This window comes from Mastomys coucha, unplaced genomic scaffold (genome assembly GCF_008632895.1).
Source record: "Mastomys coucha isolate ucsf_1 unplaced genomic scaffold, UCSF_Mcou_1 pScaffold6, whole genome shotgun sequence".
NCBI classification, from domain to species: domain Eukaryota; kingdom Metazoa; phylum Chordata; class Mammalia; order Rodentia; family Muridae; genus Mastomys; species Mastomys coucha.
Genome location: NW_022196912.1, coordinates 127,246,700 through 127,270,547, shown reverse-complemented (window position 1 = coordinate 127,270,547; position 23,848 = coordinate 127,246,700). Strand labels below are relative to the sequence as shown.

General features: G+C 45.7%; 3 gene segments (V, D, J or C); all 3 read left to right on the top strand.

The window, feature by feature from the left end:
* Positions 1 to 5,885, top strand: part of LOC116080186 — a 1,015,034-nt gene extending 1,009,149 nt beyond the window's left edge. The window contains 6 exon segments of the C gene segment in view: positions 1,699 to 2,013; positions 2,127 to 2,465; positions 2,752 to 3,069; positions 3,164 to 3,496; positions 5,376 to 5,491; positions 5,610 to 5,885. Coding sequence covers positions 1,699 to 2,013; positions 2,127 to 2,465; positions 2,752 to 3,069; positions 3,164 to 3,496; positions 5,376 to 5,491; positions 5,610 to 5,618 — 1,430 coding nt within the window.
* Positions 1 to 16,421, top strand: part of LOC116080190 — a 607,419-nt gene extending 590,998 nt beyond the window's left edge. Inside the window, 5 exon segments of the C gene segment in view lie at positions 8,006 to 8,290; positions 8,423 to 8,527; positions 10,177 to 10,497; positions 15,663 to 15,820; positions 16,069 to 16,421. Coding sequence covers positions 8,006 to 8,290; positions 8,423 to 8,527; positions 10,177 to 10,497; positions 15,663 to 15,820; positions 16,069 to 16,077 — 878 coding nt within the window.
* LOC116080189 overlaps positions 1 to 23,848 on the top strand; it is a 1,139,691-nt gene that overhangs the window by 1,029,887 nt on the left and 85,956 nt on the right.

Below are 23,848 nucleotides of genomic sequence, written 5' to 3'. Positions count from 1 at the left end.
TAGGCTAGGGTGAGCTGAGCTGGGTGAGCTGAGCTGAGCTGGGTGAGCTGGACTAGGGTGAGCTGAGCTGGGTGAGCTGAGCTGAGCTGAGCTGAGCTGGGCTGGGGTGAGTTGGGGTGAGCTAAACAGAGTGAGCTGGGCTGAGTGAGCTGAGCTGGATTAGCTGGGGTGAGTTGAGCTGAGCTGGGGTGAGCTGAGCTGAAATGAATTGTGCTAATCTGAGCTGGGTGAGCTGAGCTGGAAAGATCTGAGTTGGAGTCAGCTTAGCTGGTGTCAGCTGAGCAAGAGTGAATAGAGCTGGCTGAGTACAATGGGATGAATTAGACTAAGTGAGCTAGATTGAGCTGGGGTCAGTTGTACTCAAATGAGCTGTAGTGAGGTGGGCTGGGATGAGCTCAGCTGAACTGGGCTAGCTTACATGGATTATGTGAGTCTGTTAGAATGAGCTGGGCTAGCTGATAAGCTAAGCTTGAATGAGCGGGGCTGTGCTGGACACAGATGTGCTAGACTGAGTTATGCTGAATGAGCTGGTGTAGGATGATCTGGACTGAACTGGGCTAGCTGATGGGATGTGCTAGGTTGAACTAAGCTCAGATGAGTTAGGCTGAGTAGGGCTTGGTTGAGATGGTTTGGGATGAGCTGGGATAAGCTGGACTTGGATGAGCTACCATGAACAAGGCTGAGCTGGCTTGGGGAATGTGAGTTAAGCTGAACTGAGTACAGCTGGGATAAACTGGGTTGAGCTAAGAATGGACTACCTGAATTGTGCTAAATTGAGCTGGGATAAATTGGGAATTATCAGGATTTAAATGAGCCAGACTGAAGCTGGACTGGTTGGACTTAGATGTGCTGAGCTGGCCTGCTGCTGGGCTGGCATAGCTGAGTTGAACTTAAATGAGGAAGGATGAGCTGGGTTGAGCTAGGCTAGCCTGCTTGCACATAGCTGAACTAACCTGGCCTGAGCTGGAGCCTGGGCTGACAAGGTCTAAACTGAGTTAAAATCAACAGGGATAATTTAACAGCTAACTTAACTAGCCTGAGGTCTGAGATTGAATGAATAGAGCTGGGATGAACTGAATGAGTTTCACCAGGCCTGGATCAGTTAGGCTAGGACCTTGTTCTGGGTATACCGTGTGCTACGGTGGAGTTTCAAGATGATTCCATGAGTCCTCCCTCACCCCCATCATAACCCACCTTCTTTCTACCCTACACACCTGTCTGGTGTGTAAACCCAAGCTTTGTGTGCTGATACAGAAGCCTGGTCCCCTCCACCACCACCACCCACCTATTGCTTTGGAATGAGAACAGTCCTCTCAACCATTGTCTCAGAGGGAAGCAAAGCAGGGCAGGCCCAAGGCTTCCTGAGAAACCAGGATCTAGGCCTGTCCCTGAAAGCAGGTGTTCACGCCCCTGGAGTTGGCTGATGATGGCTGAAGGGCCAGATCCACCTACTCTAGAGGCATCTCTCCTGTCTGTGAAGGCTTCCTAAGTCACGTTTCTGTGGCTACAAGGTAGCTCTGTAGCCCTGCTGAAGCTTTGTCCTGTAGACCAGGCTCACCTACCACCATATCTAGCCCTGCCTGCCTTAAGAGCAGCAGCAAGGAGGCAGCAGAATATAGAGAGATCTCCTGTCTGACAGGAGGCAAGAAGACGGATTCTTACCCCTCCATTTCTCTTTTATCCCTCTCTGGTCCTCAGAGAGTCAGTCTTCCCCAACTGTCTTCCCCCTCGTCTCCTGCGAGAGCCCTCTGTCTGGTGAGAATTTGGTGGCCATGGGCTGCCTGGCCCGAGATTTCCTGCCCAGCTCCATTTCCTTCTCCTGGAACTACCAGAACAAGACCGAAGTCAGCCAGGGTGTCAGAACCTTCCCAACACTGAGGACAGGGGACAAGTACATAGCTACCTCGCAGGTGTTGCTATCTCCCAAGAATGTCCTTGAAGGTTCAGATGAATACCTGGTATGCAAAATCCACCACGGCAGCAAAAACCAAGATCTGCACGTGCCTATTCCAGGTAAGAACCAACCCCCTCCCCCAGAAGAGGGCACAGGCCCAGGCATGGCCCAGAGGGTGCAGTGGGCTAGGGCTTAGGCCAAGCTGAGCTCACACTTTGACCTTTCATTCCAGTTGTCACAGAGATGAACCCCAATGTAAGTGTGTTCATTCCACCACGTGATGCCTTCTCTGGCCCTGCACCACGCAAATCCAAACTCATCTGCGAGGCCACAAACTTCAGTCCCAAACAGATCACAGTATCCTGGCTACAGGATGGGAAGCCTGTGAAATCTGGCTTCACCACAGATCCAGTGACTATCGAGGACAAAGGATCCAGACCCCAAACCTACAAGGTCATAAGCACACTGACCATCTCTGAAAGTGACTGGCTGAACCTGAGTGTGTACACCTGCCGTGTGGATCACAGGGGTCTCACCTTCTGGAAGAACGTGTCTTCCACGTGTGCTGCCAGTGAGTGGCCTGGGCTAAGCCCAACTCCTAGCGCCCCCCCCCCCAGATTAGGGAAGCCCTCCTAAAGTTATGGTTAATACCACCGAGACATGGTCATTTGCTCCTTGGGTCTTGGCTCCCAAGAGTGGCCAAGAGCAAAGATGAGCAGTAGGCAACAGGGGGGTGAGAATCAGCTGGAGGGACCAGCATCTTCCCCTAAGCAGGTTTGGGGGAATGGAGACTAAGCTTTTTTCCAACTTCACAACTAGATACGTCACAACCTGACACAGTGTTCTCTTGGCTACAGGTCCATCCACAGACATCCTAGCCTTCCCCATCCCCCCCTCCTTTGCCAGCATCTTCCTCACCAAGTCTGCTAAACTGTCTTGTCTGGTCACAAACCTGGCAACCTATGACACCCTGAATATCTCCTGGGCTTCCAAAAGTGGTGAACCACTGGAAACCAACATTAAAATCATGGAAAGCCACCCCAATGGCACCTTCAGTGCTGTGGGTGAGGCTAGTGTTTGTGTGGAAGACTGGAATAACAGGAAGGAATTTGTGTGTACTGTGACTCACAGGGACCTGCCTTCACCACAGAAGAAAATCATCTCAAAACCCAATGGTAGGTATCTCCTCTATCCTTCCCTCCCTTCCTGTACCTCAGAGGGAGGGCAAGTCCCCTTCCATCCTATCCTCACCACTATCTTCCCTTACAGAGGTGGCCAAACATCCACCTGCTGTGTACCTGCTGCCACCAGCCCGTGAGCAACTGAACCTGAGGGAGGCGGCCACAGTCACCTGCCTGGTGAAGGGCTTCTCTCCTGCAGACATCTTTGTGCAGTGGCTTCAGAGAGGGCAACCCTTACCCTTAGAGAAGTATGTGACCAGTGCCCCGATGCCAGAGCCCGGGGCCCCAGGCTTCTACTTTGCCCACAGCATCCTGACTGTGACAGAGGAGGAATGGAACTCCGGAGAGACCTATACCTGTGTTGTAGGCCACGAGGCCCTGCCACACATGGTGACCGAGAGGACCGTGGACAAGTCCACTGGTAAACCCACACTGTACAATGTCTCCCTGATCATGTCAGACACAGGTGGCACCTGCTATTGACCATGCTAGTGCTCAACCAGGCAGGCCCTGGGGAGTCCCGTTGCTCTGTGTATGCAAACTAACCATGTCAGAGTGAGATGTTGCATTTTATAAAAATTAGAAATAAAAAAAATCCATTCAAACATTACTGGTTTTGATTATACAATGCTTGTGTCTGCTGGGGCAACTGTTGTGTTTGCTTGCTCTGCACACACCCTGCATACTTGCCTCCACCTTGGCCCTTCCTCTACCTTGCCAGTTACCACCTCATGTATAAACTCAGAAAGGCTTACAACAGAGTGTGAGCATGCAATTCCTCCAGCTATTTCTAGATATATGGCTGAAAGCTTGCCTACCCTGGTGCAGGCAGCATTCAGGCACACATATAGATACACATGCATTTATACATAGATATAGAAGTATACATGTGTAGACACATGCACGAATGTGTATTCATGGACATACAGACAAAGGTACACACGTATTAGCATGAGTTCATGCATGTATGCATGCGTGGACTTACAAATGCCTTCAGAGACAAATAGGCATAGACACACAACCACACACAGAAATAGGTACCAATACACATGGTTATGTGTACACAGAAACAACTATAGGCAAATATGGGCAATTGAACTACATAGACACAAAGACATGCATACACACACATGCACAGAAACATCTTTACATGTGCACACTAACACGAGGACAGGCATGGCACACAGATACACCTATACTTAGGCCAGGGCCATAATCTCCAGGGCTCAGAGAGCCTACACTAGGCTGGGTCACTGATACTCCTCAGGAGCCCACTCTGTGGTTGGGGGAGATAGCCCCAGGAACAAAGTGTGCCTTTCTGTCTCAACACCATGGGGCAGAAGATACTCCACTAACCACGCATGACAGCAAGTTAGCCTTGGCTGTGTCTCCATTAATAGAACATCTCAGAAGACCAACATGAAAGTGCCTAACCCTCTCACACCCACCCTGATCCCCAGTCCAGAATGCAGAAAACATAATGCAATTGTCCAAAAGAAGCCCTCTCTCTCTCTCTCTCTCTCTCTCTCTCTCTCTCTCTCTCTCTCTCTCTCTCTCTCTCTCTCTCTCTCTCTTTCTCTCTCTCTCTCTCTAACACACACACACACACACACACACACACACACACACATACACACACATACACACACACCAGCAAGGGGCCTTTGTAAGGAGTTACCACCCAATAACACTGACTCTTTGGGCTTACATCCTAGACATTCTTCATATTCATATCCATTTGGAGCTATCCCCAAGGGTTCATCTTTACAGGGATCAGAGATACCAATAAATGCCCTGGTCCCATACCCAACATTATTGGCAGGGGTAGGACAAGCAACACATAGGAACTTTGATCAAGTGGAGTCATGAGATGCCTGGGTCCTTCAGGAAGTAAGGAGGGACAACCTCTGGTATCCCTGCTCTTATTCATAAAACCCAGGAGACAGGGAAACCTGATCTAAATTCTCAGTCTAAACAGCCCCAATGGTGCCACATGGTCAGAGAAAGTCCAGCGCACACCAATATCATTATGCCACAGTTCCTCAGTCTGCCTTTACCCATGTCCATATGTTGCATCTGTCTTGCTTGCTCTGCTGCCCCAGGGCTCCTGGGACAAGGCTCCAAGTTAGTGCATCCTCCAGCTTGACCTCTGCTGTGCCTCTGTCTAGCTTGAGCTATTAGGGGAACCAGTCAGTACTAGCTAAGATTCTCCAGAATCAGCAGGACACTCCCAATACTCAGGCAAATGCTCAATCACCCCAAGGCCTGGCTTGACCCTCTCTCTGTGTGTCCCTTCACAGAGGGGGAGGTGAATGCTGAGGAGGAAGGCTTTGAGAACCTGTGGACCACTGCCTCCACCTTCATCGTCCTCTTCCTCCTGAGCCTCTTCTACAGCACCACTGTCACCCTGTTCAAGGTAGTGTGGTTGTGGGGCTAAGGACACAGGGCAGGGACAGGGAGTCACCAGTCCTCACTAACTCTACCTCTACTCCCTACAAGTGGACAACAATTCACACTGTCTCTGTCACCTGCAGGTGAAATGACTCTCAGCATGGAAGGACATCAGAGACCAAGAGACTCTCCCACAGGAACACTACCTCTGGGCCTGGGGTACCTGCTTGTATGACTAGTAAACTTATTCCCACATCTTTCCTGTGTTGCCCTCAGCTTTGATCTCTGAGATGGACTTCTTTCTAGACTGACCAAAGACTTTTTGTAAACTTGTGCAACCTGAAGCAACGTCTGGACCACAGACAGCTGTGCTGTATACAAATGTCACTTGGAAATAAATACTTTAACTTGTGAACCCACTTTATTGTGAAGGAATTTGTTCTGTTTTCAAACTTTTCCTGTGGTGTTGATGTTCCAAGGATTATCTAAATAGAGCTTGGGAAATGGAAATGAATCAGTCTGATGGTACTTAAGGGAGAAAGAGGAGAAGGAGGTCTGGAAGAAGGAAGAGAGAGAGACAGAGAGAGAGAGAGCGCGCGCACTGACAGCAAAGTACAACACAGGCAGCCAATGGGTAGCACTCTTGTTTATCTACCCTGATAGAAGGAGGGAAGGAGGGCAGAGAAAATTCCAGGCCTGATCTCCCAAAGCAACAGAATCTGGAAACTAGACTCTAGCCTTAGGTCTCTGCTCTGTCCCCCAAGCCCACCATCTTGGGCTGGTGTTGCTTCCAGCTAGTACGATACTTTGGGTCTTTTTCCAAACCTTTGTGGTATGTGGGGTGTGCCTTTGGGGAGTTGGCTGAGATTTCTAGGATGTTTGTATCCCTCCTGCAACATGACAAGCCATAGACATTAGTCAATAACTCAAATTCTTTGTCTATAAAACTGCTGTATGACTGTATGAAGAAATGGGATAAAGATGCTCTAGTCACTCGAGAAGGACAAATAAAGGCCTACCCCCAGCAAGAACAGAAAGGAGAGGGAGTCAGGTCATGGACTTGAGTTCAGAGAAGGAAGCACGGCAAATACAAGGTGAGGGACATACTAGGTACTCTCTTGTTCATCATGTGGACAGCTAGAAGAGTCCATGGACATGTAAGGTCTGGGCTGAGCAGCTACATTGAGAGGTGGACCTGGGAGCAGGGCATGAGAGAGAACATCAGACCGTGGGAGGGAACTGTGTAGATGCCAGGGTCCTAAAGAGTGTCTTTAAATAAGTGTGGGGGGTAGCACCTTGGTGATGGTCCCTTTCTGAGCTGGGATTCTAGTGGGTAGCTACAGAATGCAGAGAGCAGGAAGCATCTATTGGGAAACCACTGTAGAGAAGATAGGGCCCATCACCAAATTCCAGATATATTTTAGTCATTTACCTCAATACCCTACCTCTCATACCAAAATCTGTTTTAGTTACCCTGGGATGATGGGACAAAGTGGCGCATTGGCAGTTTGAGCAGCAGAACTCTGTTCTTTCCCAGTTCTAGAGGCCAGAAGTATGGACTACAGCAAGCTGGTGTCCCCTATGCCACAGGGAGAATGTGACACAGACTTCTAGCTCTGAAGCCATAGCATTTGACCAACCTTTGTCTCCTGGCACCAACATGCCAGTCACTGTACATCCTTTGTACCTATTGCCATGTTTTAAGAACCCAGTCCTACTGGATTTCCTGCCCACCCTGATTCAGCACCCTGATTCATCTCCACTAGATTCTACCCACTATGATCTCAGAGCTAGAAGTCTGTGATACATTCTCCCTGTGGCAAAGGGAACACCAGCTTGCTGTAGTCCATACTTCTGGCCTCTAGAACTGGGAAAGAACAGAGTTCTGCTGCTCAAACTGCCAATGTGCCACTTTGCCCCAGCAGCCCAAAGGAACTAACATAGATGTTGGTATAGGGTATAGGGTACAGATGTGACTCTGGAATTGGGAGATGAACTGTGACATCCCCACATGAATGTTGGTTTTAGCAAGCAAGTCTGTGAGGGGTCACAGGTCTACACCTATATCCTTTGCTTGTCTGTGGAATACTGTAGAATGGGACCCTGAAAATATCTGATATCCCAGAACCTGAGAAGGAAGAGTAGCCCAGACAGAACCAAAGCATGGCTTGGGAAAAAGGAGTCAAGCTACTCTGCTCAAGTGCTCCAAGCTGCTCGAGGGGCTATGAGAATACAAATGGCTGGCTGTTCCTGTCAGTCACAGAAGAATTATATCCATAAAGGGGGGTGACTGTCATTGGTGCTTAGAAAAGTAGGAGATAGGTCTCTTCCCAAGAAGCTTGAGGGGGTTTCAGAAAAAGATGATTGTGACAGAGAGACAGGCTCCTCAGACTGGCCATAGGGCTTCAAAGCCCTTCTCCCCTGTCTACATGGAACTGAATCATTTTAATGAATCTGGCAAGAAAAGTGATACTGTCCAGACCTCTCCTTTGTCCCTAGTGCCATGTCCTCAGAACTATCTTCACTACCTGTCTTGCAGCTCCTAACAAGGATCCTGACATGTTCCTCCTCTCGGAGTGCAAAGCCCCAGAGGAAAATGCAGATGTAAACCTGGGCTGTTTGGTAATTGGAGCACAGCCATTGAATATCAGCTGGAAGCCAAAGAAACAGAATATAGTTGAAAATGTCTTCCCCTATAAACAGAAAGACAACAATTATATAATGAGCCTCCAGGTCTCTATGCCAGCCTCAGAACTGAGCCTCAACCACACTTGCACCATAAATAGCACACCCAAAGAGAAAGAAAAAGCTTTCAAGAGGCCTGGTGAGTATCCCTGGACCATGCAGAAGGGTCTTCCCATACCCACAATACCCACACTCAGCAAACTCCCAAAGATTGACTGAAGCAAGACCCCCACACACACCATCAACTTTTGTCCATCTTCTCTGAATCCAGAGTCATGGAATTCTCAGTCCTCCCAGAAAGCCACTCCAACTCTCCAGGCAAAGGATCACTCCACAGAAGCCACCAAGGCTACTGCCTCCATAAGGGATGTAGAAGGTAAGAAGTCCAATGTACCTCATACCAACTCATCTGCTCAACCTTACACCTCCTCCTCCTGGAAACCTTCCATGACTTTTTCTCTGAGCTCTCAATGTACATCCTCGGAAGAAAGAGTTACTAAAATGACTTCTGTACCTACTGCAAGCCAGGTCCTGTATCCAGGCACTAACAAATGCCACCACCTAACTCTGTGAAGCCATCATTCCTTTTTGAACTAATGCTAAACAGAGGAAGGACAAGTGCAAGGACCTACCTGGCCCATAGGACCTGAGCTCTCTGTATCTGAGCCAAACTGTGAGGTCCTCATGGATTCTGTAGGCATGTGACCAGACAACAGGACATCTCTGGGATGCATAAGGATATCATTAAAGGGGTGGAGACCATCACATCTAAACTCGAGGATTTATCCTACCCCACATGGTGCCCCTACCTCCTCCTAACTATACTGTCTCACTGTATCAGTTCCTAACTGGTAAGTCTTACCCTTACCCATCAGCAACCTCAAGAAAAAAGTCTTAACTAGAAGTTCTGTTTGGAGAAGTTCACAGTTAATGATTCTCCCAAGCCTGAGTTTTTGTGTCAGCCTATAGTGCATTGAGAACAAACCCAGATCTCCAGAATAAAGGGATATGTGGATTTACAGAAATACTTATAAATCACACATCCAATTCTTGTGTTATAGCTGACCCTGGGACTACTGTTAGATCTATGGCTCAGTGTCTGTGTAAGCCTGGAAATGCAGATGTGAGTTTTAAAAAAATGTCCATGAACACTGAGAAAGCTATGACATCTAAGAACTTCCAAGAGGGTGGACCTGGTCTCTGCTAGATCAAGAGCTAGGAACTGCATGAGGAAGGAATATTAATAGAAAGAATGGCTCCCTTAGGACATCCAAGACCAGTGGAACTCTCAGAAGAGGAAGGCAGATTTCCTCACCTTTCAGGCTAAAGCAGGATCTGAGGGTTCCATGGGACAAGTTAGAAAAGTCTCCACAGCTTCAAGATGGCTATAGACCCATAAGTACAAGAGAAGAACGAATCCCGTTTCACCATCTCCACCAATTCACTGACAATGCCTCCTAACCCAAGCATACACACACGCACAAATAAACACGGATGCACACATACACACACACACACACACACACACACACACACACACACACACACACACACACACACACACACACACACACACACAGCCTAGCTAGGTTGGAATATAGAATGCCTAGGATTGGCCTTGTCTTCAGAATACAGAATAGAGGACATAGAGAATAGATAGGGAACCAAAGAAAACTATACTAACAAAAAGCCACACAGAAACAAAACATGGGTCTGTTCAGGAGGCACTGGGCATCCCTAGGAGCTAGACAGTGACCAGGAGAAGCAATGCCTCCAGCACAGGCCTTTCTTCATCAAGCTCTTGGGACCCAAGCAAGGGCATCCTTGTTTTCTAGGTCAAACCTATTCCCCATCCCACCCCAAGGCTGTCCAGTGCCCCACCTAACCATATCTCCTTCCCCCAACATTGTTCAAGCCATAATTGTAGTCAGAAGAGAAAGGGGATTTCCTCTGACCTCTCGCACATCTCTAGATACCTCCAGCCCAAGCATGACAAGATAAGCTTCTTACCACTTCTCTTTGCAGGGGCCATAGCACCCAGCAACCTTGCTGTGACCATCCTGACCACATCCACCCATCCTGAGATGTCATCTTGGCTTATGTGTGAAGTATCTGGCTTCTTCCCTGATACAATCCACATCATATGGCTGAGCAACCACAGTAAAATAATCTCTACGAACTTTGCCACTGCACACCCCACCGCCCAGTCTGGGGGCAAATACCAGACCTGGAGTGTTCTGAGACTACCAGTTGCTCTGAGCCCTTCGCTTGACACTTACACATGTATGGTGGAACATGAGGCCTCGAAGACCAAGCTTAATGCCAGCAAGAGCCTGGAGATTAGTGGTAAGTCACAACTGGGTAAGAGTGTCAAGTGAGGACAGCACTGGGTACCTATGATAGACAAATATTCCTGTTTGAGGAGAGGAAGTCTGCATTATCTAGATAAGAGGAATACTGTGCTTTTCTGTTTCAGTTTAGAAAACAGAATTACATAACCCTTCACCCTTTCTACAACCCTTACATTTTTTTTCAGTCTTCTCCTTTATGGTGTTTACTGAACCCTGAAGAAAGTAATATAGAGTTTATTTATTTTCTAGGGCCATTGTTCCACAGAAACAGTCACTTATTATCAGCAGCTTGGCTAAGTGTGAATTTCCCCAATAACCGCTTCTGCTCACTGTGAGATGAAGCGTCCCTCCATAAGTAAAGTTGAAAGCTGTGGACATAAATGTAAATGCCTGCAATCCAATTTTACAAGTCCATGACATCCATTTAACAAACAATAGCAGTTACTTCTCTACTGGAGCCTATGGCTTTTCTGTACTGCAGAGCAGAACTTAAATCCAATAGAAAAGAAGTTGGTTATACCCATAACTGCTGTACCACTATTATGCCAGTATGCGCATCTTACATAGCAAGACAATTAGTGTAGCACTCAAAGTCCATGTTCATGAGAGAATGTTGGCAACAGCCTATATAACATCTCCCAGCACTGCAAAACACAAACAAAGAAACAAACAAACAAAAACCAGCCAGCAGGAAGCTTCCACTTCAGTCTTAGCCAGCGTTCTCTATGTCTTACAGCCAGTTTGTGAAGTCTTTAGCAGTAGGAATTTACCATCTACTTCTGGCATGCAAGTAAAATCAGTGGTGATAACTTTTGTGGCTTGTGGCTCCTTGAGGGCCTCCCTAGACAATAATTTATGCAGATATTGCCCAGCTCTGCCACTGGGGCTTCCATTAAACAAACTTTGGACTCAGGGAGTGTCTTTTTCCACCTGCACACAGTGCTTCCTATGGTTTAACTCTTAATGAGTCACTGTTTTTCTTTTTTCTATCAACCCAGCCACTATAGGGCTGGAAGGCAGGTGGAAACATCACTGACTACAGCTGCTCTCAGTCATGCTCTTCCTATCAATGTTTTGTGAAACAACTGCCCCTTTTACTGTCCATTTTCTATGGTTTGCTATGTATAACACTGGGTTGGGTGAAACTCATAATGGCAGCTTTTCCCACTGCTTGCCTGATTAGAAATGCTTGGGAAAGGCCTGTGGAAGCATCTGTGTAGATGAGAGTGCATCCGCATTCCAGCTCAGACTTGGGAGCGGGAGTTCCTATTACCCCTAGCAGGGAATAAACAATAACTACCACAACTGGAAACATACTATCTCATACCTTAAAAGATGCTAGCTTCTCTGATACCTTAGACCTGAGACAAGGAGGCCTCTGCCTCAGTTCTTTCTCTTGTCTGCTGGAGAGCCTATAGCACAAAGGGCTGCTATAAGCTTGACACAAGCTTGGGGTTGAAATATCAGACAGGCTTCACCTGAGGGGCCCTAAGTATGAGTGTTGTGGGGATGAAACAGGCTGTGGGGGGCATCCTTGGGCATCATCATATCCAGTTAAGATGTGTGCCCCAGCATATCAATTTTAGGTGAGTCCTGTCCTCCAAATGACCTTAAGAGCCTAGGCTCAAATCAGCCACACTTCCCCACTTAGACCCAGGAAATGCCACAGTATGTCTATGACCTCCACACCCAGGTACACAAAATTGAGGGAAGGATCTAGTGGGACTGTAGCAATCACATGAGGCCATGCCTGGACCAAGCTGATAGTATACCAGCCTTGGCTCCAGGTTTTGAAACCTTGGTCTGCTGTCTATTCCCGGGGATCTTTGGAATGCCTCAGGATCCAGTGAGAAAGTCCTCCAGAGATTATGCCTGTTTCTGGCTGCACTGTACTGACTGAGAGCAGAGGCTAGAACTCCACTGCTTCTCATGGCCTACCTCCTGCCAGGTGGGGAAGGCTGGATCCGCTCCCCTCATGTGGTGCCTCATTAGTGCTGAAAGGAGCCTGGCCTACACTTGCCCCAAATTGGCCTTTTCTTTTCCCTTGTGGCATGGCTTCCTCAAAGGACACCAAAGTTTTCTCTTACTTGACTCCCTCAGGATCTCTCTACAGATTTTCACAGGTCACTCCTCAGAGCTAGAATCATACCAGCATGAATACCCTTTGCTCACACTCATGTAGCATGCTTAGGAAGCCTGGACATGCTCTGTAGTTATCTTCATTAGGTTGTTCCCACCTGCCTCTCTATCTGCCCATCACCCTCTGCTTCCCCTTGTCCTGCCTGTTGACCTCCCCCTACTCCATGTTTCACATGTCTCGAGGTAGATACATCCACCTGAGTCCCACATAACACTTCTCCATCACCCCAACTCCTGAGAACAGTAATGTTCTTAGTTCTGTCAACTAGCACCTCCTGACTCTCCCCTTGTCTCTATGATGCCAGTTCTGCCACTCCCACCCATCCATCACCCTGTTGCCAAGGCACTCTCTTAAACATACTGTTTCTACATAGATGTGGAAGAACACTTGATTAGGCATATAGGCCATGGTGAAAGGAAAATACCAAGTAAACTTTTAACGACACAATTTTATTTAAAACTACTAGAGAGGGATCAGCAAAGCTCAGAGAGACTAAATTCCCAGGTGAGAGGACGTGACTGTTTTATCCCATCCTCGGCACAGATAGACAGAGCAGTGGGACATCTGTAATCACAAAGAAATCAGCCAAATTTTTAATAAACACCTTAGTTGCCAAGAGGGATGAGAACACAGAAGAGTCCCAAATTCTGAGCCAATCACCACTCATCTAACCTCCCACATAGGACACTGCTAAGCAAGGAACACGTGGGCAGAGCACAGTGTGGGCAGAGCACGGTGTGGGCAGAGCACAGTGTGGGCAGAGCATGGTGTGGGCAGAGCACAGTGTGGGCAGAGCACAGTGATCCAGCTTGTACCAGCTCAAGGCCTGCTGAATATAAGGGTTATCCCAAAGCACCTAGAGCCAGAAGTCAACTATGATGCCCCCAGCTCCAGCACAGCTCAGTTCCCAGTTCCAAAAACAAGCAGGCCTTCCATGCCTAGTGGATGAGAGGATATGCACTTGTATTTCACCCCCAGACTCTACAATCTATGTATATACAATGCCTAGCATACAATCAGTAATCACAAGATACAAAATGATTGATAACCAAGACAAAACCAGTACATGGAATCAGACCTGGGGTATGTGAAAGGTTGGGAAAGCATTCATAGTTTCCCTTGCTATAAGAAGTCCCAGAGCTCTGCAGGGTGTAAGAGGATCCCAACATCCCACCATTGGCAAGTCTTCTCAAAGCTGCTTCTGCTACTAGATAAACCTCTCTCCCAGCCACGTGCCACTATTTATCACTTATCTGAGTTTTTCCCATGATTCTAGGATGTTACCACCTCCTGCCTGAATCAGATGGTCCTCCCAGGAGACCTGATGGTCCTGCCCTTGCCTGAGACCTTTCTATGCTGAATGGTCATCATGCCTACTGTCTGGTTATCTTATTTGCCTCTGTGTTAAGTTGCTTCATACTGCATGTAGCAAGGAAGGTTGCTTTTCCACTTCTCAGTACACTGTAGAGAAGCACTTCTGTAAATTACAGTGAGAAATGATCAATAATAAATTAAATGAACAAACACAAACCTCTCTTATCTCTATGGGACCTGCCCCAAGGCCTCTTGTGGATGCCTGAAACCATGAGTGTTCCCAAGCCATGTGTCACTTCAACCATCAGTCTGTGGCTGAGGTGGATCCTGATTGACAGACAGGCTCATAGACAGCTTGAAGCCTAGACAAAGAGAAGGCTGACATTCCAGGCAAAGCAAGAGCCTATCACACAGTTTCAAAGTGTGTGTAATTTAGAATCAGAGAATTTCTTGTTTAAAATATACTCAAAAAGTTATAAAATATCAGCCAGGACTAGTCATAAAGCTTAAATCTGAGAGAGAGAGAGAGAGAGAGAGAAAGAGAGAGAGAGAGAGAGAGAGAGAGAGAGATGCATACATAGGTGAATAGATAGATGTTCATGTATATACATATATGTGTGTGTGTATGTGTGTGTGTATATGTGTATATTGGTGTGAGAGTGTCAGACCCCCTGGAATTGAAGTTACAAACAGTTATGAGCTTCCAAGTAGGCTTTCCAATGTCTTATTCTCCAACCATAGGTAATTGAAACTGGAAACTATAGGTAGAAGAGACTGCCAAGTGTTTCTTATCATGCAAAGATTCAGTGGTCTACAATAGTCACATGGTTTCACTTTGATATGGTGAAGTGACTTTAGGTCAACCCATCCCCAGACTTCACAATGACTCCAGCTTCAAACGGCACTCATGCAATGGATACCCAGGCAGCCCTGGGACCCATGGTGTTTTCTGTAATTCTTCCCACCTGCCTTGGACTTTCATGCCTTGAGTTGAGATGTGCTTTCAGTGGAAATGTATTTCCCTAGGTCTGTACATAAGCCACTACCCTTTCTGACCTCGGACCATACTTCAGTCTCCATCTGGGATTTTCATATGCATGTTTAGCTATGATAGAGCTGTCTTAAACAACTACTAGTCCCTCCTGTTACCTTTAGGATTAGGTTGCTATGTCTAGGATGCTTTCAATCTCTCCCCCACTTGCAAAGGCTCAGGTTCCTTCTGACTCTGGAGTAGTACTCTTTCCCAGTGTGTGCACCATGAACACTATTTTTTCTTAGAATGTTACTCCCCCTTCTCTGCCTTTTTCATGACATATCTTTCTGAGAAGACCTACCTGGTCTAGCTGCTCTTTCTGGGTCTTCTTAAGTAGTAACCCATCTCCTGCACCATCCAGGTGGCAGAAGCATAGATTCACATCAGGTTTGGATTCAGATCTTCCAATCCCATGCAGACCAATCTATGTGTGGGACTCTAAGACCCAGCAGGCTGGGTCAGGGGCTGGGGGTAGGATTCTGTGGGGCAAAGTGGTTAGTAAGCACTTGGGACTGGAAGTGGTTAGTACTAGTGGGAGGAGGTCATATGATCAAAACATTGCCACTGGATGTGAAAGCTATACCTTCAGGTTCAGTGTTTAGAAGCCCAGGTTAATAAGGAATGGTCCTGCTGTAAGGTGGAGACCTTCTCATGAGCACTAGTTCTTCCCCAGGCAGAGTCGACACCATCCCACACTCGTGCATCAGGGATGAGCAAAGCGACAGCTACATGGACCTAGAGGAGGAGAACGGCCTGTGGCCCACACTGTGCACCTTCGTGGCCCTTTTCCTGCTTACACTGCTCTACAGTGGCTTCGTCACCTTCATCAAGGTGGGCCTCCTACCACCTCCTTCTGAACCCTTCCTGGGCACACATAAGATGCTCTTCCAGGGGCATTCTGAAACCCACCGGTACTTCTGGAGTGGCTAGGGGATGCACCAGTAATTGGGGGGGCTGAGGGATGCACCAGTAATTGTGAGGCCATGGTCACTGTTCAGCTTCTGGGCCCTATGTAGCTCCAGGGACTTGCCCTGTTTCTCAGACAACAGCCTCTATATGACCTCAAGGCTCTCTGGCAGGTGAAATAGACCAGGACAGAAGAATCCTGTAACTACGGAGAAAAGAGCTTTCCCTCAACATGAAGCCAACTAAGAAGATACCTTCTATTCAGAGAGAAACTCCAGGTCCTCCTCTCAATACCCACTCTCCACCTAGCCTCCCAAACTCAAAATGCTTGGTGTCCTTGGCTATAGGTAAAGCAGGGGTTCTGCTGCTCCAGCCCTATTCATCATTGTCCCTGCCTCCCTACAAGCCCCCATCATCCCATAAGCATGCTGTGGTTCACCCCACCTGCCTCCTCCTTATTTGGTTGTTTGTTTGTTCCTCTGTTTGTTTCTGTGGTCTAAATAAACTCAAAGCACATGAGATCAGAGGCAAACAGTGGAGAAACCACTAGGGAGGGGTATCAGAGTCACACTGAAGCAAATTATTCAGTGAACTAAGACACTCTCCTCCCACCTTAAACTCACAGTTGACTTCTCACATACCCATACACATATACACACACACATACACATGTTCACATCCCAGTACCTCAAACACAATGTACACACATGCATGCTAACACAGGCAGATGCACATGAGTGCACGTGCATACCTACTCAGATGCACACAAATTTACACCAGAGCCTTAGGTGGCAGGAATGGAGACTGTGGTCATTTGAATTAGGATGGCCCCCACAGGCACATATACTTGAATGCTTAGTCACCAGGGAGTGGAACTCTTTGTCAGGATCAGAAGGATTACAAGGTGTGTCCTTGTAGGAAGTGTGTGTCACTGGAGCACAAGTAGGCTTTCAAGTTTCAAAAGCTCATGTCAGGACCAGTGTCTCTCTGTCTCTCTGTGTCTCTGTGTCTCTTCAGAATTCCAGGTTATTTCTCCAGCACTATGTCTACCTGCATGCCACCGTGCTCCCCACCATGATGATAATGAACTAACCTCTGAAACTGTTAGCAAACCTCAATTAAATGCTTTCTTCTATAAGAATTGTTGTGACCATGGTGTCTCTTCATAGTAATGGAACAGTGACTAAGAAAGGGAATATTCAACATGCAAATTCCTAGTTTGTTTTGGCACCTCATCTTACTACCTATACAAGACCTTGAATCCCTGAACTTCGACTTCCTCCATCACAAACATTAACAGTACACACCTACTTAAACTGAGATGGGTCAATGAAAGGAACTCAGAGAAAAAGTTGGTACTAGGAAGCATGTGGTAAATGACACCCTCCTGTTACCTGCTGTGGATTGGGTCTATCCCCTAAATTCATACTGATATCCTTAGATCAACGTGTCAGAAGGTAAGGAGAGCACAAAGAGTCCTCATAATTGGGATTAGTGTCCTTGTTAAGCAAACCAGAAAGATCGTTCACCCAGATACAGTGAAACAAAGCTGTCCATAGATGTGGAAAGGAGTCCTGTAGGGTGTGGAAACTGCTAGAACTTTTTTCTTAGGCCTTCAGACTCGGAATGATGAGGAATACATTTCTGTTATTTTTGATTCACTTGGTTCAAAGTATATTTTTGTAGGCACCCAAGTAGACCAAGGCATCAGTCAACACCCAGATTCATGTTGTACATCAGCAGATGATAACATAGAGTGATGGGAAGGATCTCAATGTCAGTTAGATTCTCCTACTCCCTTACTCTATCCTCTACTGTGTGGAGAGCAGGAGGGAGGGTACATTTAGGAGGCGACACCTTCCCTTCACCATTCTGGCTATTCCTCTCACTATCTCCCTTGATTGAACTTAGATCCTATTAGCATCTATACTCACAGCTCAGTGCACTGTGGTCTCACAGTCCATATGCTGGCCTTGGGGTCAACTTCACATTTCCTATTTAAGACATCCAAAGTGCTTGAACCATGGCCCTCAGGGGTATACTTGTCCTAGATCTTGAACTTATCAACCTGGGGCCTAGTATGGACAAAAACCAGATGATATTGACTGAAAGGCCTTGAGATAAAGGACACAGGTACCCCTGAGTGTGCTCGCAAGAGTCCTCATGACAGACTGTAGGAGACATGATACCATAGGATGTGATATCAAAGCCGGAGGCTGTGTTGCTTGCTGTGAGGATGGAGCAAGAGGCCACAGAACATGAAAGGTAGCACCAGAGATGAAAATGGAGGAAAATGAAGCTGTCCCAGCTAAGGCACTTAAAGTTGCCATGATAAAGAACAACTTGCCTCTGTCCATTGAACTATCCCATCCTTCTAGGTATCCAGTTTCCTGCACATACTCTGAACATTCCTTCTTCCCTTTATCTTCTCTGTTCCTCTTTGCCCTCTCAGCAGATGCCGCTTGCTTTCCTCAGTCTACCCAGACAGCTGCCTTGCCCTCAGTTTCCCACAGCTATAGCAACCTGTGCCCTCATTGCACCTAGACCCTGCAGACTGCATTGTCCACTCTCCTCAGTGTTCACTCCACCCACCCTACACTGCAGAGCCAACCAGGCACAGGTCTTTCAAGGCCCACAAAGCTTCCTATGAAAGTCATAAAGACAAGTCTTAATGGAGACCTGGGACATTGACTCTAACCCTGTGCTAGAACCTTGTATGAAAACGTGACACAAGCTAACATTGTCTGGGAGGAGGGACCTCAAAAAATGAGAAAAAAAATGCCTCCATAAGATTGGGCTGAAAGCAAGCATGTAGAGCATTTTTTTAATAACTTATTAATTTGGGAGCCCACCCTGCTGTGGGTGGTGCTATCCCTGGGGTGTTGGTCCTGAGTCCTATAAAAAAAAATAGACTGAACAAGCCATGGAAGCAAGGCAGTAAGCCGCACTCTACAGGGTCTCTGCATCAGTTTCTGCCTCCAGGTTCCTGCCCTACCTGAATTCCAGTCCTGGCTTCCTTCAGTGATGGATCACAATCTGGAAAATGTAAGGTAAATAAATCCTTTCTTCTCCAACTTGCTTTTGGTCATTATGTGTCATCACAGCAATGGCAACACTAACTAAGGCAAATTCCAACCCCAACTTTTCTACTCCTGCCTGTACCTGCTCTTGGGGTGCACATAGCACAGCCCTTGTTCTTCTCAAGCATCCAGAATCCCATGATGGGCATCATGATAACCTCACTTCTTTGAAGCCAACTGATTACCCTAAGTGCAGCAGAACTCTTGCCCCACCTTCCCTGTGAGAATACTATGCTGACCCCAGATTTTAGCATGTAGTTAACTCCAGGAAGGGTCATCTGTGAGGCTTCTAGAATACCCCCAGGTTGATATCATAGGCATACCTTCCTTATAGCCTCCAATGCCCACTATACGCATGCCAGATCTCTTCTCTGCTTGATTCTCTAAGGAGATTCTTTTTCTCGCTGTGGTACAGCAGCAACTATCACTTGCCAAGTCACACAGCAAGACTCCAGTGACCACCACCACCCCAAGAACCCACTCTCCCCAGAGCATTGTCCACTCTCCCTATAGGCTTTCATGGAAGCCACAAACTTTAAACCATTGTCCCTTAAACTCCTGTTGTGTACATGCACCACAGGTCAATGTGGTATTTTCAAAGTACTCATCTGTTATGGCAACCCATCACAAATTAAACCCACCAGAAATTAAATTCCATAGGCCCACTGGCCTAGAGATCTGACTAACTTTTAAACTGCAGGTGTTGCTTACTCCCTGAGGCTCCAACACTTTCAAACCAGCATCTATACCACCTCTTTTTGCAATATGTCAGTGACCTCTTTATTCCCTGGCATCACTTCTGACACTACTCTCTTTCTCACCTGTCCATTTGGTTTTTTTACACTGGTTCCAGGACACAAAGGGCAAAGAAGAATCAGAGAGCTGTGTGTGAATAGATAAATGAGAGAGAATGAATCACTAGCAACCTTAAGGGAGCTGTGGGCTACAAGAGGCACTGACTTCACAACTGCCCTGAGACTGCCCATTCCAAACTTCAAGAGAAAGCAATCTAGAAGAATAACTATCACCATCCCTGATGTCCCCAAGTAATGGCTCCTATGTTTTTTTCTGGCTTTGTGTTTGAAGTAGAGCTGATTAATAAGCCACTGGGTGTCAGAGAAAACATGGGATACCAAAATCCAAGGTCCAAACTCCATAACCTCTCCTAAGAGTCTGTGCTGTTTGGTTCATCGCAACTTTTATAAATCTAAAATTCATTATGAAAACTACACCATGATGTTCATGGTCATTGTCAAGTATAAAGAGCCAAAACTCATGGAGCACATACCCAGCTCTGTCATGTGAGCTCATAACCTGCAAGTAGGACATGCCTCCCATGTCTCCCCTCCCCTCCCCTTGATTCAGGAGTGTCAGATTATCCTGGACCACTCCACTACAGAAATCTACCCAGTGGAATCATGTGACACACTTAGGGCCCCTGGACTCCTGTAAACCCATGAGTTGATACCATTCCCACAGACAATTCATGGTGGTCTGATAAGACATGAGTTATTTCAATTTTCTTGTATCTGTATCTGTTAAAGCTTGCTTTGAAACCAACTACATGGTCAGGTTTGGATAATGTCCCATGAAGTGCTGAGAAAAAGATATATTCTTTTGTGTTTGAGTGAAGTGTTCTGTAGATATGTTAGATCCATCTGATTGATAATGTCTGTTAGTTTCATTATTTTTCTGTTTAGTTTCTGTCTGGCTAACCTGTCCATTGGTGAGAGTGGAATGTTGAAGTCTCCTGCTATTAATACAATGAATTCTATGTGTACTTTAAGCTTTAGTAATGTTGACTTTATGAATATGGGTGTCCTTGCATTTGGAGTATAGATGTTCAGAATTGGGAAGTTATCTTGGTGCTTTTTTCCCTTTGATGAGTATGAAGTGTGAAGAAGAACCCATCTCTTTTGATTGCTTTTGGTTGAAAGTCCATTTTGTTAGATATTAGAATGGCCACTCCATGTTGTTTCTTGGGTTCATTTGCTTGGAAATCCTTTTTCCAACCCTTTCTCTGAGGTAATGTTTATCTTTGTTGCTGAGATGTGTTTCTTATATACATCTGAATGATGGATCCTGTTTAAGAATCCACTCTGTGAACCTATGTCTTTTTATTGGGAAATTGAGTCCACTGATATTGAGCAATATTAATGAGCAATGATGGTTAGTTCCTGTTATATTGATGATGGTGGTAGTGGTATGTATTGTGTGTCTGTATGTGTGTTGTGTGTATGTGTGTGTGTATGATTCTATTCTATTAGTTCAATTGTGTGAAATTTATTTCTTGTGTTTTCTTGGGTATAGTTAGTCTCCTTGTGTTGGAGTTTTCCTTCTAGTATCCCTGTAGGGTGGCTTAGTGGAAAGATATTGTTTAAATTTGGTTTGGTCATAGAATATCTTGCTTTCTCCATCTATGGTACTTGAAAGTTTTTTTGGCTATGGTAGTCAAGGCTGACACCTGTGGTCTCTTAAGGTCTTCAAGACAAATGCCCAGGCCCTTCTAGCTTTTAGAGTCTCTGTTGAGAAGTCAGGTACAATTCTGACAAGTTTGCCTTTATATGTCACTTGGCCTTTTTCCCTTGTAGCTTTTAATATTTTCCTTTGTTTTGTGTGTTTAGTGTTTTCATTATTATGTTGTAGGAGAATTTTCTTTTCTAGTTCAATCTGTTTAACATTCTCTAAGCTTCTTGTACATTTTATTGCATCTTTCTATAGGTTAGGGAAATTTTCTTCTATGATTTTGTTGAAGATGATTTCTGGTCCTTTGAGCTGGGAATCTTCTCATTCTTCTATTCCTATTATTCTTAGGTTTTGTCCTTTGATACTGTGCCAAATTTCCTGGATGTTTTGTGTTATATATTTTTTAGATCTAGCATTTTCTTTGACTGATGCATCAATTTCTTCTATCATAGCTTCTATGCCTAAGATTCTCTCTTTGATGTCTTGTATTCTGTTGGTGATGTTTACATATATATATATATAGTTCCTGTTCTCTTTCCTAGGTTTTCAAACTCTGCACCTGTCTGCATCTGCATTCATATCCATATTCAGACACCTACCTGCCTCCCATGGCCATATGGTCTATAGTCTTGCCTGCACCCTGCATCTCTGTCCACAACTGCTTTAGTGAGAAACTATGCTGTGATCTGTTTCTCAGGAAAGCCCTTTGGCATAAGCTCTTTTCCTTAGTTTGCATACTGGACTTTCTCTTTCTTGAGCTTCCATGTACTTTAAAGATGTCTCATGCTGAGATACCTGAGCCTGAAGCCCCTGCCTGTTAGATCCCCCAAGCAAGCCCAGAAGCCATGAGGTCCACCTTTTGGCCCATATCTCTACCTGCAATCTCAGAGAACATCAGCCATCAGGGACTACCAGGTGAGACCCCTTGTCATAATTCTCTGCCTGCCAGCCCCTCTTGGAAAATCCAACAGCTGTGAGGTCTGCCCTGTCACCCCGATTTCCTACCCTCTGGGTAAACCCAGCAGCAGAAAGTTCTGCCTTGTCCTCGCTGCACTTATTTCCAGGCCACAGCTCTGCCTGCATCCCTGGAAGCCAGCTGCCACTAGGGACTATCAGACTTGCCAATACTAAGGGCAACCAGATGGATAAATGCTAGTATAAGAACACAATCAACAAAAGCCAGGGTAATGTGGTACCACAAGAACCCATCTATCCTACTATAGCAAGCTCTGGACACCCTACCACCCCAGAAGCACAAGAAAATGGCCTTAAATCTAATCATATGAAGATAATAGAGGCCTTTAAAAATGAAGCAAATAAAACCCTTAAAGAAATAGAGGAAAATATAATGAAGCAGGTGAAGGAAATAAATAAAATTGTGCAAGACTTGAAAGTGGAAAGAGAAGCAATAGAGAAAACACAAACTGAGGAGATCCTGGAAATGGAAAACCTAGAGAAGAGAGCAGGAACAGCAGATGAAGGCATCATCACAGAACACAGGAGATGGAAGAGAGAATCTCAGATGTAAAAGATACAATAGAAGAAATTGATATATAAGTCAAAATGTTAAATATAAAAAATTTCTGACACAAACATCTAGGAAATCTGGAATATCATGAAAAGTCCTAGACTAAAAATAAAAGGACTAGAAGAAGGTGAAGGTCCCAGCTCCAAGGAACAGAAAAAAAATTCTCAACAAACTCTTAGAAGAAAATATTCCCAACCTAAAGAAAGAGATGTCTATAAACATACATAAAGCTTATAGAACACAAATAGACTAGACCAAAAAAGAAAATTCTCCTGCCATATAATAATCAAAACACGAAATCTACAGAACAAACACAGAACATTAAAAGCAGCAAGGGAGAAAGGCCAGGTAACATACAAAGGCAGACCTATCAGAATTATACCTGACTTCTCAAAAGAGACTCTAAAAGCTAGAAGGGTCTGGACAGATATCTTGCAACCTCTTAAAAAAACCACAGGGGTCAGCCAAAATTATTACACCCGACAAAACTCTCAATCACTAAAGATGGAGGAAATAAGATATTTCAAGACAAAACCAAATACAGACAATATCTATCCATAAACACAACCCTACCAAAAATTCAAGAAGGAAAATACATCCAAGAAAACACAGGAAATAAATAATTCCATATCAGCAAAAACAAGGAAAGGAGAGAGAGAGAGAGAGACAAAGAGAGAGAGAGACAGAGACAGAGACAGACAGACAGACAGACAGACAGACAGACAGAGACAGAGAGAGAGACAGAGAGACTAACATCAAAATACCAGGAAATAACAATCACTAGTATTAATATCTCTCAACATCAATGGACTCAATTCCCCAATAAAAAGAATCAGGCTAACAGAATGGATGCAAAAACAGTATCATTCTGCTACATGA